Genomic DNA, 17426 nt, shown 5'->3' with positions numbered 1-17426 from the left:
TTTTTAGAAATCCTCAGCCTGGACCGGCCTGTTCTGTGCTCAGATCCCCAGGGTTCAAGGTTAAGCCTCAGTGGACAGCTATGCTTGAGTTTCTCTGTCAGGCTACGCAGCTGCATCATAAGGCCCTATACACATCTTTTCAACTGCCCAGGCTGGCTCTCCATGCAACCACTTAGCTCGTGGGACCCTCTGCAGAGTCTCACACTTGGAGCCATTTGAAAGGCAAGAATCAATGAATGGAGCCATTAAGACAGACTCGTAGCTCGCTGTTTCACAGCGGTCCTCCAGATTGCAGTCCCATAAGCCCACATTGGCGGCCCCAGCAGGAGGGGGTCAAACTGGGCATGAGGAGAGTGGAAATGCTGGCAAAGAGCTGCGGAAGGAAAATGAGACATTGTGGTGGGAGAGTGCCAACCTTTTACTGGGAGTAGTGTATGTAGTTGATTGTGTGACTTATATGCACATAAAGTACAGAAAGGTGTATTACAGTGCTTTTCATGTCTGTGGATTTGGGTGTTCGACACAGTCTGAGTTTTCTCCTTGGTGCCATTTTCTGACTCCCTCTCAATCTGTCATCCTCAGTGTGGGTTTTTTTTTTTTTTACCAGACCAGGTTTTATGGCCTTCATGAAAAACACTGCTAGTACTAAATAACTTTGAGTCCAGTAACAATATACAGTGGTCTGAATGGTCGAGAACAAGGAGAACAAAAAATGGTGATACAAAATCAATTCAGCAGAATCATGAAAGGGGATATGCTGGGCTAAAGAACTGAGCAGTCATGTTAGGAATGATAGGTCATCTGTTTGAATCCTCAGAGAACACAAAAGCTTTTATCCAGGGACTTTTTAGCACAGCTCTTGAAGTCATACATTGCTGGGAACCAATCAAATGCCATGTGCAGATATTTGTAGCTAATTCGAGCACACAAAAACACACTTTGCCTTGTAAAACCCACCTGCTTTTGATTTTTGAAATGTAAGTGTAATTTAGTGATGGTTCAACACTGTTACTTGAGGTTTGCAGTGCATTTAACTCAGAAATATCTGCATATAGCCGACAAGAGGAACTAGAATGACAACTTTGAAGCATATTTGTTCAGACAACTCTTAGCCTTCGGAAATAAAAGATTGTTATCCATGTTTGCAAATGGCAAAGTTGTAATTTCTGAGTTAAAACTCGTTGTTGACTAGTTTATGATGCTGAAAGTGGTGCAACCCTCAGTGCAAACATTTCTGTATTTGTTTTACTTACACCAGGGAATGTGGATGTATATGTTTATGATGTGGAGATGGTATGTTTAGTTGTGTATGGTCTAACTACTGGATTGTGTCAGCTGTATGTGTGTTAAAACTCAGACCACCTCAGCTGTACCGACTGATGTTAAGACACCAGCTGTTCTCCAGCTCATGTATGTGTGTTCAGCATCACGCTGACCACACTGTGTCCCTTCAGGAAAGTCTGTCTGAATGGACGACACCACAGGGAGCCTGTCCATTTATTTAACCAATAGTTAACTAGTGGAGAACACACACCCATGTGTTTGTCTGACCTCTCCAGGGAACAAAGGCTGTGAGCCATCTGACTGGACTCTGGGTGGGATGACCTTTGACCCCTTAGCTGTTTCATCTCAGTTTAGGGGAGACATACACGTACTCTTTGTGTCTCTTTCATACCACCTCTCTCTGTCTTGGTCTTATGTTGCCATCTAACTGTCACACAGATTTTATGCTAAACCTTTCCAATGTTGTTAGAAATGTAAGTTAGGTTCATTTTACATCAGCTGCGCTTGAGTAAAGAAAGAGGCTATTGTGCTGTCAATGTATTGAAAAAATATTAGTGTTGGACAAGCTATTATTGTTCTTTAGTGTCAGCTAATCTTAACTTTATTTCATGCTTACATTCAAAGATAAAAACAGAGAAGAAGTATATTTGGCAACTACCAGTTGTTATAAGAACACGATGGAAGTGAGTTTTCATATTTTTCTGAGGTTGTGGTTAAGATTTCAGGACCACAAAAAACACTTTGACACTGTTGAGCAATAAGTTTGAATTTTGTGGATAAATGTGTCACCATTTTTACATTAATTCATACAGATGTGTATCTTAATTCCTAAAAAAAAAAATCCCATGTGTTTCTTCCTCATTCACTCTATCCACACACACTCACAGGAGTCCCCATGGTGAATGACACAGCTGCCGGAGCAGTGTCATAGATATGAAAATAAACCACCGCACTCCAGTGATGACATACAGAGAAGCAGACCACACACACATACACGAATACACACACACAGTCAAACCAAACAAATGACACAAACTTAAACGAATAAATATGCAGAGATACAGACAGAAACACACCAAAACATGATGAAAGACATTCTCATATACACATAAATATATAAAAATGCATGGAAAGACACATATTGACACACACATACAGTAAAGCAGTCATTTATAGAAACTAACAGAACTGGAAAAAAGAGTCAAAGCTGTACACACATGAGAGCATACAAATAGCCTTAGAAGCAGTTTGGAAAATAATTTTTTGGTTAAAAGCCCAAAGCCCAAGTCCATTTTACTTAATAATCTGCTTTTTGGCATTTAGAAAGTAACTTTCTGGGTAAGTACGTGCTGTAAGACATACGACACTTTTAAGGGCAAGAGGGTGGAAAACTGGACCGAGAAAATTGGAAACATGACGAAAACTTAATTGCTCATATATCATCCTTTCATTTGTTTACTCATGCATGTTGCCTTTGGATCAAAGCTCTAAAAACTGGAGATAAATGAAGCCTCTTTCAGGCTTACTTTACTGCTTCTGCCTTTTGGGGTCTTTTTTGCTCCTTTACTTGTCTTATTACTCTGCATTTCATATCAAATTTTCTCTGTAATGATCAGCATGGCTCTTAATTAGCTCTTTTATCTGTCTCTCTCTCCCTTTTTCGCTACGTTATCTTCATGTTTTCTCTCTTCTCTTTCATTTTCTTCCCCAAACTTTTATGTTACACTCCCTCTCTGTTCTTCTCTAATAACCTCTGTGTCCTTCTCTTTGATTTTTCCCTTCTGTGAAATGAAGATAAGAGCTCTTGAGACGGAGATGAAAACAGGATCAAAACATACAAAAATTGAAAAACAAATTAGAGATCAGAGTTGAGTGGAAAGCAAAGAATGATGAAATTGGAGAGTGAGCTTCTCATGCTTTTGCTAGAGTGAGAGCTGAGTGCAGAGAGAGGGAGCACAGTCATGATCTGACTGGACAGGGAGGAAAAGGCCAAACACAACATGAAGTCAAATGAGGTCTGTTGTTGGCCAAGTTGCCTGTAAGAAGCTTGGAGTCCAAATATTAGACTTTTTGAGACATTTCACCTTATTTTAAATTATAGACTGTGTGTAGGTACTATAATGTGTAGCCAACTTGTCACACGGACAACTTAAAAGATTCATCAGAGAGATCAAACCTAAAACCAATGATAGATGATTCAAATCATAAAACTTAAAAGGGAAGCCTCTGTTCACTTTTTGCCGTATTTTATATGCTCTTGTGGCATCAACCTCTACTTAACATCAAATTGGTGCACAGTGAGGGAGGACAAGAGGGGAGGAAGATGAAGATGAAAGGGAGGGAGCTGAGTACAAAAGGTGGATGTCTGCTTTGTTTAACTCAGTGGGACAGAGGAAGAGGACAGACAGAAACGGGAGCCAAGAAGCTGTTTTGTGACTGGGTGGTATGACATGATTAAACCTCAAAGTGTTGTTTTTTTTCTCTGATGCTTGTACCATACTTTTTTTCTTACATTGATGGAACCAATATCTTCACAAAGACAGACAGACAAGGAAAATTAAGCACAAGTTCTTCCACCTATGTCAAAAGAAAAACCCACCTGAGATGCTGCATGTAACTGCATTTCAATCTTACATGCTGAGTGTATGCAAAGGGCGTAAATAATTAGTTTTTGGCTTCTTAGTCTATAGATTATGTACCTCTACGTCCTACATTTCACAGAATGCCTTCAAACAACCCACAAAGAAATATGTGGACTGGTTGTACTCAGCCACTGGTTTGACAATCCAATAACAAGAGTGAGATAAACCTTTCCAGTTCAGAGACAAAGCAAGTTAGATCATAACTGTAAAAATGCTCTTCTTGTGGGTGTATTGCTTTTGCAAAGCTACTGTCTGTAACTGCATCTGTGGCTCTACAGTACAGTGGATTTCTCTCTGCATTGTTTCAACATAGTGAGTCTAGAAAGAAGCCCAAAGAACTCTTGGACTCTTAAGAACTAGTTACAAAAAGATCTGTTGCTGTTAAATACTTGCTTTTACTGTTTTACGGTGGATTGTTATCTTAAAACGAGACAATCTAACTATGTTTAGCAATATCCACTGTGACAATTAGGGGATAATGGTAAATGTCAGTTGTATACAGTTGTATTTAAAGTTTGCTAACATTAGCAACATAACCTTGGCCACCATGAATAAGTTGTTACACCAGACCAAGTAAGACCAACGTCATAGAGAGTACTCTAAACACACACACGTACTCCAAAACTCCTGATTATATTATATTTGGTTAAGGTAGCATCTGATGAATTCCAACTTTTCATTTGTACGAGGACTTCCTTCTTTTTAAAATTTACATCGTCTCACTTTAGAGAGGTTAGGTTGGAGAGGATGGATGATTGAATAAAATAAATGAAGGTTCTCACAAGTTAAATGATACAAATGTGCATTTAAGTGTATGTGTGTGTGTGTGTGTGTGTGTGTGTGTGTGTGTGTGTGTGTGTGTGTGTGTGTGTGTGTGTGTGTGTATGTGTGTGTGTGTCAGTAGTTTCTTGTCTAAATGGTTTTGTAGTGGGGGCCCTGATGTATTTGGCTTGGCACAGCTGACTACAAAGTGGCCTGGATGTCTCGCTCTCTCTGTATCGCAGCACTTGTGTGTATTTATCTTGGTGGAGGTTGGCCAAAGTGACTCTGACAGTCTAATCAGCTGCAGAGGCAGCCACGCCATTCCTCTGGATCGTAATGAGATAACGCAGACACACACTTCCGCACACACAAACACCCCCAATCATGCACATTCTCTTGCAACCAAGATGCACATGTGTGCAGGGAAAGGTTGGGTACAGAAGTGCACAACCATGCAAGCACACACTTAGATTGTGAATTTAGGGACACAGTGAAATTAACTTCTGTAGCAGGGGAATGAAGAGGTGCTGAAAGAATAAGGATGACTAAAGACTTAAAGACCTCAGCAGAGAAAGCAATGGAGAAAAGAAAACATACAGTATGGGAATAACAGAAGAAATTCAAGATAAGAGCAGAAGAAAAGTGATGAGACAGATGGAAGAAACCAAGGAAAATGTTTACTGGGCAACAAAAATGAAAAAAATTATATAAACAGCATATATTAATTCAAAGAGACATTTGTTGTTTTGTCATGATTCATCTTTTGGTGCAGCACTGTATCAATTTTTGCAAAATGACGCATTTCTCATCTTCGGGAAAAAAAAGCACATGTGGAACAAATTTAAAATGAATGAATAAATAATCATACCTTGCATAAAGTCAAGTGAGAAGGTCAAATGAAATCTTCTGATATCATACTGATGTAAAGGGCTGGAAGAAAAGTGGTTCTTTTTTCTGTATAGGACAAGATTCAGAGTACTTTTTAAATATCCCCCATCATCTCAAATGTAATGAAGTGTGAGTGTTTGTATAAGCATTGTGCATGCTGGTGGGCTGTATATATTCACTTTGACACCTGTAAAACTCATTCAAACCTCTTCACGAACATTCAAAAAGCTTCATCTGGATTAAATAAAAAATGATCTGTCTCTCCTTATTTCCTAACACGTGTTGGATATGCCAGTGTACATATAATTTTGCCTTTGTGTCTGACAGTAGCAATTTGCTACATCCATGTTACTCAACACGTATAATTGCACGGAAGAGTTTTGGTGCACGTACCAAACTTGCGTATTGTCCACTGTGTTTCTTACAGCGGACTTCAATGTCATCATCCCCCTGTGATCTGTTCAGTCTGGGACTAACCCTCCCCATAACAATACTCCATTGTCTATTAGAGGAACAGAGAGTGAGACACAGAGTTCAGTGGGAGGACACTTAAATCAGTAATATGGACTCGAATCAAACACGAGGTCTTTTTCTACGTCCTGTCGCTTTCCATTCCTTTTTTAGCCTGGAGAGTGGAGCACTTTGGATTTAAACTGATCACACCCAGGCTGCACTGCCAGCCTGGTACAGTGATGCCATTGAAGTGGAAGAAGAAAGGCTAAAAACAAAGGGTCTTTTGTCCACAGTGACCCTGTTTTGACCTGACAAGTCACACAATCCAAGGATGTGGTCTGTGTTCATCAGGTGAACTTGACCAACTAGTGAATGACGAAGAAAGAACCAATTTGTAATTTTAATTGCTTCCTTCCTGGAAAAAAAAAAAAATTAAATTACAGTTTAATGTAAAATGGTGATCCATAAAATCTTCTTAAACTTTGTGGACATTTTCTTTGCTAAGGGACACATGTTGAGTAATCACTGGTATTTTTCCAAACAGTCTACTGTTACTGTTGCTGACAACCACACCACCTCCTGTGCAGCAGAATATTTTTCCCAAGAAAAAACCCACACCTGACTCCAGACTCTTCTCACAGCAAGTGAAAACGATTCCATGAATAGGGTGTTGCTTCAGCCACCAATAAACTGTTACCAGTTGGCAAGACAGCATGGGAATTTTTTAACATAGAAATGTCATGGATTATGACTTTACATGTTTACGGTCAGTTACTGCACAGAACATGTTGATTGAGTCATGGTACCTGTTGTCATATTAACTGTTAGCAGTGTTGTTCTGTTGATAAAGTTTGTAGTTTAAGTGTATTTTTTCTTGGATAACAGTGTTGTGCACGTCCTTTTATTGCCCTGCTGGCTCCTCAATATGCAGCTCAGCTCTCAGGGTCGATCTAGTCTGGGAACCGGGTGGGAAACTTGTCTAAACTCTGGAAACTACACTGATCCTACATTTCCTCGTTACTCAGACAGCGTCTAAGTTCTCAGACAGACACAGGGTTCAGTGGAAGGACAAATATATCTGAAACGCAGGCTGAAACTGAAATCAGGCCTTGTCCCCATTCTTAATGTGCACAATGGTTATAAAGGATTGCCTGATCATATTTTCTTCAACAACTTGCTGCAGCAGACGGACTGTGTTCTTAGAGTGAGAAAAATAAGTCCTTGTGGAGGAGTGATAAAAATACAATAAAATACACAAATCTAATCCAGTTAATCATACATTCACAGTAGGCTATAGTTGTCAATACGACTATTGAATTTGAACAATGTTGAGGTATGAGTTCTTTAACTGCAAGATCAGGGACGAAAATTAGTAAACAATTTGGGAAATCTCTATTTAATGAGATGAGCAATAACATCTGTAAGGCATTTCAGTTTCATAGGAATACAGAAAAGCACCTTCTCTATATGTGTATTTTGTCATTTGTTTACTTGTTTCTGATGAAGAGGCAAACATCTATATACATATTGTCTCATACTGTTGAGAGCGACAATAATGTAAAGAGATTGAAAAAATTGGGCCAAAGTCTGTATAATTTTGAATGTTTGAAGATCAGAGCCATAAAAGATTACCTTTTATTTTTCATAATTCTTTATTAAATGTCATTACTGCAATGCAACATAACACCATCTGGCAAAGACATGAGTTGACAAACTGTAGAACAGCAGAACATGCTAACCCTCTATGTGTCTCTTTCTTCCACAGCATGTGTTCACTATGGACCTTACAAATGTGGAGAATGGACGAGGGAAGGTTCCACATGACCCCAGCCTCCCCTTTGCCAGCACCTTCAGTGGTATGTCCCATATTATTTTTCCAGAGCTTCATCCTGTCCGCTGTGGTCTCTCTGCTCTGTGTGTGTGTAACTTAGCCCCACATTCAGTCAAGCAGACACACATACCTGCAGCTCTTTATACATCACTGACACAGAGACAGAGAGCAGAACAGAGCAGAGCAGAGGAGAGAGATGTAGACAGCGATATAACCTGGTTGGCTGGGGGCAACACACCCATTGCCCAGTGGTTGACACCCAGAAATGCCCCAAATGAAGCAAATAATAAGAAAAAATTGAAAATACAGATAGAGGGGAGGGTCTCTGCAGATACATATACTGCCATACACTTCTAGTGGGTCATAAGTGACGATTGAGAGGGATTATTTTTGCATTACTCAATACATTGTTTTCTTTGGTTTGTTTGTTATTTAGGAAAAAAGTATATCTTTGATAACAGAGTATCAGTTATGACCTTCTGTGACAAAACGGTCAAATTAATGTTGCTGTTTTTAAATTCTTTATATGCCTTATCTAAAAGCCAAGCACAAACAGTCTGTTGGTCCTTTTACCTCTCCGCATAGAGAACCGCTATGTTTGGAAATGATAATAGCCCAGCAGACAGCAACTAGGGACACACTCACACACGCACTGGAAGTGTGCTGGAAGTGTTAAATAATTCTGGGTGTTTCTCTCTGAATGTCATTAAGTATTTAGCTTGTGAAATAACCCTGATTTATACCAGTGACAGACAATCCTCAGAGCCACCGCGGCTGTGTGTGTGTGTGTGTGTGTGCTTTCAGCATCAGAATTTGTCCAACAATTCACTGTATTTGGCAGGAAAATGTTACATTAGAGCCAAATACTCACTACCTCAATAGATTAAACAGTGGACACATATATACAGATACAGAACAATACACACAAAGCTGTTGAACTATTGAGATCTTTGGGCCTGCATACCTTCAGAAAAACTGATAGATATGAAGAGAAAGAACGTTAAGAAGACATAAAGTTGTAAATTCTACGTGCTGGGAGAGTTTTGTGATTTGTGTGAGGTTTGTTCACCTGCACCAGTTTAACTGTCACTCACTCTCCTTTTCCATTACAGGAATTTAACAACCCATGACTTACAGTGTAGCCATTGTCACGGGTTCTGCTTTTGTTTCCACTGTACTCCCTCGTTTTTGAGGCAAGTTCCTGAACCTAAATTCCAACACTGCTCAGGAGGTTTAATTATTTAATTCCACCAGACTAGCCGTGTGGTAATAAAAGAAACTTGAACTTGAAGTGGTACCAAACCCAGGTCCTACTGTAGGTACTCCCGGGGGGTAGGAATGCAACAGCTGGTTAGCAAAACGGAAAACACCACTATTACTACCACAGGAGATGTGTTTAGATAAGACCTGCAGAGAGAGTGTTTTAAATGTTCAGCCAATATCTGATCCAGAATATCCAGGCTAGTATGACCAAGCACTGCATTGCTACGTTTTATTTTCTCTCTTGGGATAAAACATATATATAACACATGTACAGCACCCGTCAAAAGTTTGGACACACTTTTTCATTGTGAAGATGTGTCCGAACTTTTGACTTTTACGCTATATTTAAAAAGTTCTGGTTTGTAAGACATAGTTAAAAAACAAGGCAGTACCTGAACCTTACTTAGACCTTACAGGCCTTACACCTTTAACCAGTTCAGATTATGGGAAGCTCCAGGTTGTAGGTTGTTAAGTTACTATAATGGAAAAGCAGCTAATGGTGAAAGTGATTCAGCAAATTCGTTGTCCTCCAGGTCAGCAGTACTGTGTAGAATGACCAGACGACTCGAGTCCAAGCTCCTATTACAGGGCTTTCATTGAGTCTGAATGACAAACATATTCTGAGTTTGTGCTCTTTCTCTGACCATGACCAATGACCTCTCTGTGGATTTTCTACTCAAGGATCAATAGTGAATAAAAAAGCCAAAAGGTTGTAGTTCAATAAGGAGAGACTTCAATTTTACAAGTGACAGTGATTTTTTATGAACATGCATAATAAGATGAAAATGTGTTTAGACCCCCAAGTGATGTCATCATATTTATAAAAGGCGAGAGTAGAATAGAAGTCCAGACACCGGTTTTGGTGATGAATGTGGGAATCTTGAGATCTTGGGAATGAGAAGAGGAGCAGGCTTGTGGTGATTCTCAGACCTGGGCGCTGACGTGATAAAGTAGAAGTGAATTGGATGGAAGACGCACGATTCGTACAAAAATGACAGCTGACAGTGACAGAGAGAAGAACAGATTTAAAATTTGGCAGCTAAGACATAATAGGTTCATAGAAAGTATGGCAGAATCTGATTTGTTAACTAAGAGTAATACCCTTAATCAGCTGATATGAGAGCAGGAGAGGCGAGGGGAGAGAGAAAGAGGAATGAATAATAAGTAGCCTTGAACTGCTTGAACTTGTGTTAAGCTCCACTTCACCTTTGCTGCATACCAATGTACTGAAATAGACTTGAAACCAAACTATTACAATTTAGAAAGAAAAAAAAAATAGATACATACTGTATACTAAAAGATGACGAGACTATTCATCATTTTCTTCTTCAAGGCTTGTCTTCAATTTCAGGATCTCCTCCCAAAATACACAAAACTCAGCTCCCCAAGCTCTGTCATCGCTTATCTCTGTGTATCTGTTTGCTTGTGTAAACACGTCATACCGATTGATTTAGTGTTGACCGTATATGCGTCTTTTGGTGAGGTTACAGAAGGATCTTTGTGTTAACACCACTAGGGCAGCCAGAAAAGATACTAATACATTTATATCCATGAAATCGCTTAAACCAATGATGTCATGGGTATAAAAGATGGGTCCAGGAGTCCCACAGGGGTCCCTCAGGGGGTTCCAGGGGATCCCCAGAAAAAAGAGAATCAGTTATTTTTGCTATAATTACATAATTTTATAATTACAAAATGTGTGACTATTTTGGTCATAGGTTTCATGCACTTACTGCAAAAATCTTATCAGATGTTGGACCCTGACAAAATTTTATCAAATGGGTGGAGTGAAAAAGTTTGCAAACTACTGACCACATGTAGTGATTTCTGTCCTGAACTGTTTCCAAGCCTTTTCTACTGACAGATAACCTTAACTTGTAAAGGTTACTCTGAGGGTCATGTAAGAAACATGCCACAGGAAAGATTCAGTATTTTATTTCTACTTACAGGAAAATCATTTTTCTGAGTTGTTGAAATTGAAAGTGATTCAGCTGCTGATGGTCTCAGCGGAGGACTATGAGTGTGTTTGAGTTTCAGATTGCTCTCCCAGCATGTTCTATATTGGATTTGTTCGATTTCCTCTCCCCTTTTACTTCCTCTGCCTCATTTCCCTGAACCGCAAAATTTTTCTCTGTCATCCATAATTTCCTTATTGTTCCTCTGTGCCAAACCTTTTATTGTCCCTAATGTCTTCTCCTTCACTGATGCAGTTCCTTTACATTTTCTCTTTTTTCTTTCCTCTTCATTCTTACTACAAATCTCCTGCCACTCATCCTGTCTCTCACCCACTCTGCCTCTCCCTCCTTATCAAGGTGGGGAGTTGTACACAGGACTGACGGCAGATTTCTTGGGAAGAGACTCTGTGATCTTCAGGAGTATGGGAGATCGCTCTATCATGAGGACAGAGACTGACCATAAAACTCTTCATGGTAATGTTTCACTGTTTAATCCATGCACTACATTCAGTACTGAAAATAGACAAACAACATGATGAATAAACAATAATACACAGTTATATGTTTGTTATTTTCTATATCAGGACACCTTGTAGTGTATTATCATTCATTATCAGCCACTTATCACATAAAAAATAAACAAAGCACTGTTGCCATTGTAATCTTTCTAAATTAGGTATCCATGGTATACAGTGTTAATGGAATGAACAGAAGCCATAGAAATTTTGAAATTTTGATTGAATCACTTACATTTTCTGGAAGGAAAAATGCTGGAGATAAAAGAATGTAATATTAACAATATTGTAATTAACACAAAACTTTGAGACACTGGTATCTATCTCTATACTGCTTTTTATATTGAATGCCACCAGAACAAAGGCTCTCAAAGTGATGAAAGGAATAAAAAGGATCAGCAATAAAAAATAAAAAAAAATGTGTGAGGAGTGCTACACAGGGAATTGAAGGGATATAACTTTGTTTTAGTGTGAGAAAGTAACAGGATTTAATGGCATTGCTGTGGTGCAAAAGAGAACCAATCATTTTGGTGGTCTGTACTTTTTTCTTAAAATCAATTACCCTTTCCATGTGCCTCCTTCTCACATCCATCCCTTTCTTCTCAATCTTCCTCTGCAGACCCTAGGTTCGTCGCAGCCCACCTCATCCCAGACAATGACGACAGAGACAATGATAAAGTGTATTTCTTCTTCACGGAGAAGGCCACGGAGGCAGGGGACAGAGAGGGGGCCATACACACACGTGTTGGACGAGTGTGTGCGGTGAGACACTTAAGTATTTATTGTGTGTGTTTGGTCATTATGATATGGCTTCTAAAGCTACGATGAGCATTTTTGTATTTCACTGTTAGTTTGGCACCCTCTCCTCTGTTGTCTCAGTGGAAATATAATCAGGGGAGAATATAATGATCCTTGTCATTGTAGACACACTTTGTGTTTTACAATAGAAGGTAATTAAGTCAATGGTCTTAAAGCACTTAAAAATGACATATGAAAGCTATTTACAAAGTCTTATTTCCTCAGAATAATCCAAAAACCTCAGTTAAATACAGACGCACATAGAAAGATTAAGATTTTTTGTTGGCAGGTGGGAATGAGTAAAGCCAGATGGTCAGGTGAATTACACAATGACCAGTCAAACATCCAGTCACAGTTTGAAACATCTGCAGAGGTGTTTCACTTGAGGAAGAAGTTGTGGAGTGGTGATCTGGACGAGTCTGGGAGTCCTTTTGGGATTTCTTGTTTTCTGGTAGATTCGTCAAGGGTTTCAAATCTTGAATCTACACCAGACATTTTTGTGTGTACGGATTCGCACTCCAATTGAAGTTCACTGGAAAAAATTTATACTGAGCTAGAAAGAGACTGTAATTTCATTTAAGGGTCTTTTTCTTCATGGTCACATACAAATTAACTTCCTAGGACAGGAGTTAATGGTTTTATGGGTTTATCATCCTATTATGACAGTTCCAAACCTCTTGTGGTAAAAACAAATGTCTTTTTAGGCAATCAAATATTTACACTTTCCCAGAGGACTGTGAAGGCATCATGATATTCACAATGATATATGAATCCTTTTTCATTCCAAAGCACACACAGCTGTCAAATTGCCCAAACGTGATCCCCATCTGCTCTGAAAGCTCTCTTGCATTCTTTCACGCATTGAATTGTCTTATAAAACCATATGTGTGCTGTATGCTTCACTCATAATTACAGGTATGCATACAAGAATATAAGCAAATACACACAAACACACACTCTCTCTCTCTCTCTCTCTCTCTCTCCTCTCTCTCTCTCTCTCTCTCTCTCTCTCTCTCTCTCTCTCTCTCTCTCTCTCTCTCTCTCTCTCTCTCTCTCTCACACACACACACACACACACATACACACATATGAAGAAAGACTGTTTGACAGTGCCAAAAAAAGTTTGCACAAACTTCTCAGACAAAATACCCCCTAAACCTGGAAAATATAAATTTGTCTGTCTTCCTCATCGCCATCTCTCCTCTTCTCCTCTCTAGATCTGTTTCTGTTTCTCTCCTTACATACACATATAATAGCATTTCCTCCTTAGCCCCCTTTTTCTTCCTCAGGCAAATTTGAACAGTTGTCACCACTTCCCCATGTGGTGCTTGGCAATTATCACCACTGATCCTCAATACACACACACACACACACACACACACACACACACACACACACACACACACACACACACACACACACACACACATCTTCTTAGACTTACACACATAGCCGAAAATTTCCCTATGTTCCCACTTGTAGGATTTAGGGGGATCAATTGGCAGAAATGGAATATAATACTCGTTAGTATCTTTAGATTAGATTTTAATGACCGGAAAATAAGAATCGCTGTGTTTGCATTACTTTAGAATGAGTAATTTATATCTGCACAGGGAGCAGGTCCTTCTTCCTCTTCTATAGTAGCCCAGGACGGAAAAACCAAACACTGGCTTTAGAGGGGCCTTTCATGTTTTTCGCAAGTTTCCCAACCACAAAAGATTCAACCTGCATGCTTGGAAGAGCAGGGGAAGGGAGATGTATTCAGTTGGTTGCAGTCTTCAAATTCACTGTTAGGTGCCACTAAATCCTACACACTTTTACATTTTTATGAAAACTGGACAGTGAAGGACACACACACACACGTACCCCAAAGCACACACATAATGTATCACTGTATATATTTATTCATATTAAATGATTCAAGAGACACTGTATTGTGCGTACATTTAGAATCCACTTCAAGTGTTCAGTCAGCACAGTTCAAGAATGCATTGTAGTGTGGTGGTGTGACTGTGCTTATGTGGTGCTCTGGGAAAAACATCAAACAAGCTTGACACAGACTGTCGCTAAGCTCTTGGCAGAGCCTGAGATACACAACATTTGACAAACATGAACACATTAAAAAAGAAACATCACAAAAAGCTGAATGCTTAAGCAGAAGGTTGATGGGGAGGTTACAGTAAATTCTGAGGCAGGCAGTAGTGTAGCAGTGAGGTCAGAACATTGTTATAAGTAGACTGAATGAACACAAACTGTTTATAGGAACCGCCTGTTGAAAGAAGAAGGACGTTGACACACATGATTGGAGGGTGTGTGGAATATGTGACTATAAACTGACTTCTGTGCCTGCATGACCTACCGCAATGCTCCATTTTTGTCTCAAGTGATGTAATATAACTTGAACTGTAATTTGAAAGTTTACATCCAAATGATATGGGACAGTGTGAGAATTAGGTCCCTGCTGGTAATCCACCACCATTTGTATTTGTTCCTTGTTTCAGTCTGTACTTCAGCAGGTGACACACCTGATCATTTTCATTGAGGTCATGTGACTGACTTTGCTAATCAAGAACATTTCAAATTTGTCTCAAACAATCTTGATTGCCTTGCTTTTGTATAAAATAAAAAATAAGCACTTAAACCTCATTATATTATTTTATTTCAGTGTGCCGAGTAAAGAGCCAAAACAATGAAAAATGTTTCTGCTTTTGGAAGCATAAAGAGAACTCTGCAGCTGTGTTTTTATAGATATTTCTCTATACAGTATATTTCTGTTTTTCTGCCAGAATGATGTGGGAGGCCAGAGGGTGCTGGTGAACAAGTGGAGTACCTTCATCAAAGCCAGGCTGGTTTGTTCTGTACCAGGACCTCATGGCATTGACACACACTTCAACCAACTGGGTGAGATACGCACTGACAGCATTACGACTACTTGATTTTGCACACACTTGAACATATTGTATATGTTACCAGAAGCTCTTTTTTTACACTGGTTCCACAATGTGGAGCAGTCTTCCAACACCCTTTAATATGTCATAGAAGTCAGGTTATACATACTTATGGAGCAGGGTCAGATTTTACATTTTTACGTCAGCTATCAAGTTGTCCGATAAAGGTACTAATTTAATTTGTGCTGATGTAATTTTGGATTACAGGATTTTGTTGTTTACTTTTATGTTGTATGTCTTGTGATTTGTCTTTTAATGCTTTGGGAGCATGTTGGAAATATGTTTTTTTCAAGTTATCCTTTGGATTTTGCAAACCATAAATAAATCATGTCATATCATATCATATTCCCCCACCACATGAGCACACACCCTTACTGGCATTGTCTTCTTACGTTAAACAGAGGATGTTTTCCTGCTGAGGACCAAGGATGAGAGGAACCCTGATGTCTATGCAATCTTTAGCACTATTAGGTAATCACACACACACACACACACACACATACACACACACACACACACACACACACACACACACACACACACACACACACGCAAGTGCACACACACACACACACACACACACACACACACACACACACACGTTTGTCTTTATATCTTTGTGAGCACATTCATTGGCATAATACATTCCCTGTCCTCTTACCCTAACCTTAACTGTCACAACAAAAGGCCGAAACCCAATCCTTACCCTAAACTGGACCTAAACCCAATTCTGAAAAACAAGTTTGAACCCTCAAATTGACCTGTGAAGTTGTGAGGCCACAACACTGGTTTTCAACTGAAATTATTTCTCTTAAAGATAGAAAGATATGCGCACACACAAACACCCACACACTAGTTATTTTCCATTTTAGTTTATTATCCACTCCAGAAGAGCTTTACAACAAAACAAACATTAGCAATGAATTATTCTCAAATAACTGAAAACACTGATTTAGTAAGTGTTAGTGTCCCATGGTGGGTCAGCACACTCCTCTACATGCTTCTCCTCAGACACTAAATTCCTGTCAGACATGTGAATTATGTTATCTATACTGATGTCTATTATTGTTAAATGCTATTAGACTCGAGAATGTCATGTATCCGCCTACATTAGAAAATAGAAACTAGTGACCGTCCAATTTTTTCCTCTTTTTTGTAAATATAATTGAATCTGCTTCCATTTATTATCTAATACGTGATCCAAATAATACTGTAATTTGTCTACATATTTAGCTGTGACACTGGATGTCTCCCTCTCTCCTTCACAGTAATGTCTTCCAGGGTTTTGCAGTGTGTGTTTACCGTATGGCTGACATCAGAGAAGCCTTCAATGGACCCTTCGCTCATAAAGAGGGCCCTGACCACCAGTGGGAGGCCTATGAGGGCAGGGTCCCTTATCCAAGACCAGGCGTGGTGAGTCATGGTTCACCAAGTGTATTTAATCTAAACCGAAATTTACTCAAAGGTTTTTGTTGCCCAGTCTTAACGATACATTAACCATACTTAACTCGCCTTGACCCCAATGACTCTAATATGTGATTCTTCTTGGCATAATCATAAACATAATATGTTCTTTCCTTCATATGCTAATAACACACCATTTTACATTTCTATATTTTGTAATCTCAGTCTGGTAAGGCGGAGGTTTGGGGCTTTATCCCAGAGCAAACTTGCTTAATCAATGGCAATGTTATAACTCCTCTTTATAACCCCAAAAACATTTTGGGAACTGTAGTTACAGAAGTGAGAGCATGATTATCCTCCAAATGCCCCTAAGGACCTAATAATATAATAGGAGTATATAATTCATAGGATTTATGGAAGGGCTGTTGTAATAGACTGTATTAGATATGTACAGGGATAATTGAATATATTAATTAAATCAATTAATTTGCTCCTGCCCAATTGGTGAGTGTGGTCATCTCTACTGCTCTTAGATCTGAACATTTTGTGAAATTACTTAGATTATCCAGACATGAGGTAGGTCCCCAAAACCTATTTAGCTACTGTAATGCAGTATACAAACATACTGTATGAATGAAACTCATTGTATGTGCTCAAACAGCATTGTATAAAGGGGATACAAA

At 39.1% G+C, this 17426-nt stretch overlaps 1 protein-coding gene across 1 annotated transcript in view; it reads left to right on the top strand.

Annotated features, from left to right (window-relative positions):
• sema3bl (sema domain, immunoglobulin domain (Ig), short basic domain, secreted, (semaphorin) 3bl) overlaps positions 1–17426 on the top strand; it is a 47624-nt gene that overhangs the window by 20151 nt on the left and 10047 nt on the right. The window contains exons 6-11 of the mRNA XM_062426627.1: positions 7795–7885; positions 11436–11552; positions 12213–12355; positions 15178–15292; positions 15741–15810; positions 16608–16752. Coding sequence (XP_062282611.1) covers positions 7795–7885; positions 11436–11552; positions 12213–12355; positions 15178–15292; positions 15741–15810; positions 16608–16752 — 681 coding nt within the window. The remainder of the gene's footprint in view (positions 1–7794; positions 7886–11435; positions 11553–12212; positions 12356–15177; positions 15293–15740; positions 15811–16607; positions 16753–17426) is intronic.

Source organism: Scomber scombrus, chromosome 10 (genome assembly GCF_963691925.1).
Source record: "Scomber scombrus chromosome 10, fScoSco1.1, whole genome shotgun sequence".
In the NCBI taxonomy this organism is placed as follows: Eukaryota; Metazoa; Chordata; class Actinopteri; order Scombriformes; family Scombridae; genus Scomber; species Scomber scombrus.
Note: the sequence above shows the minus strand (reverse complement) of the source record. Positions and strands in the feature narration are given on the sequence as shown.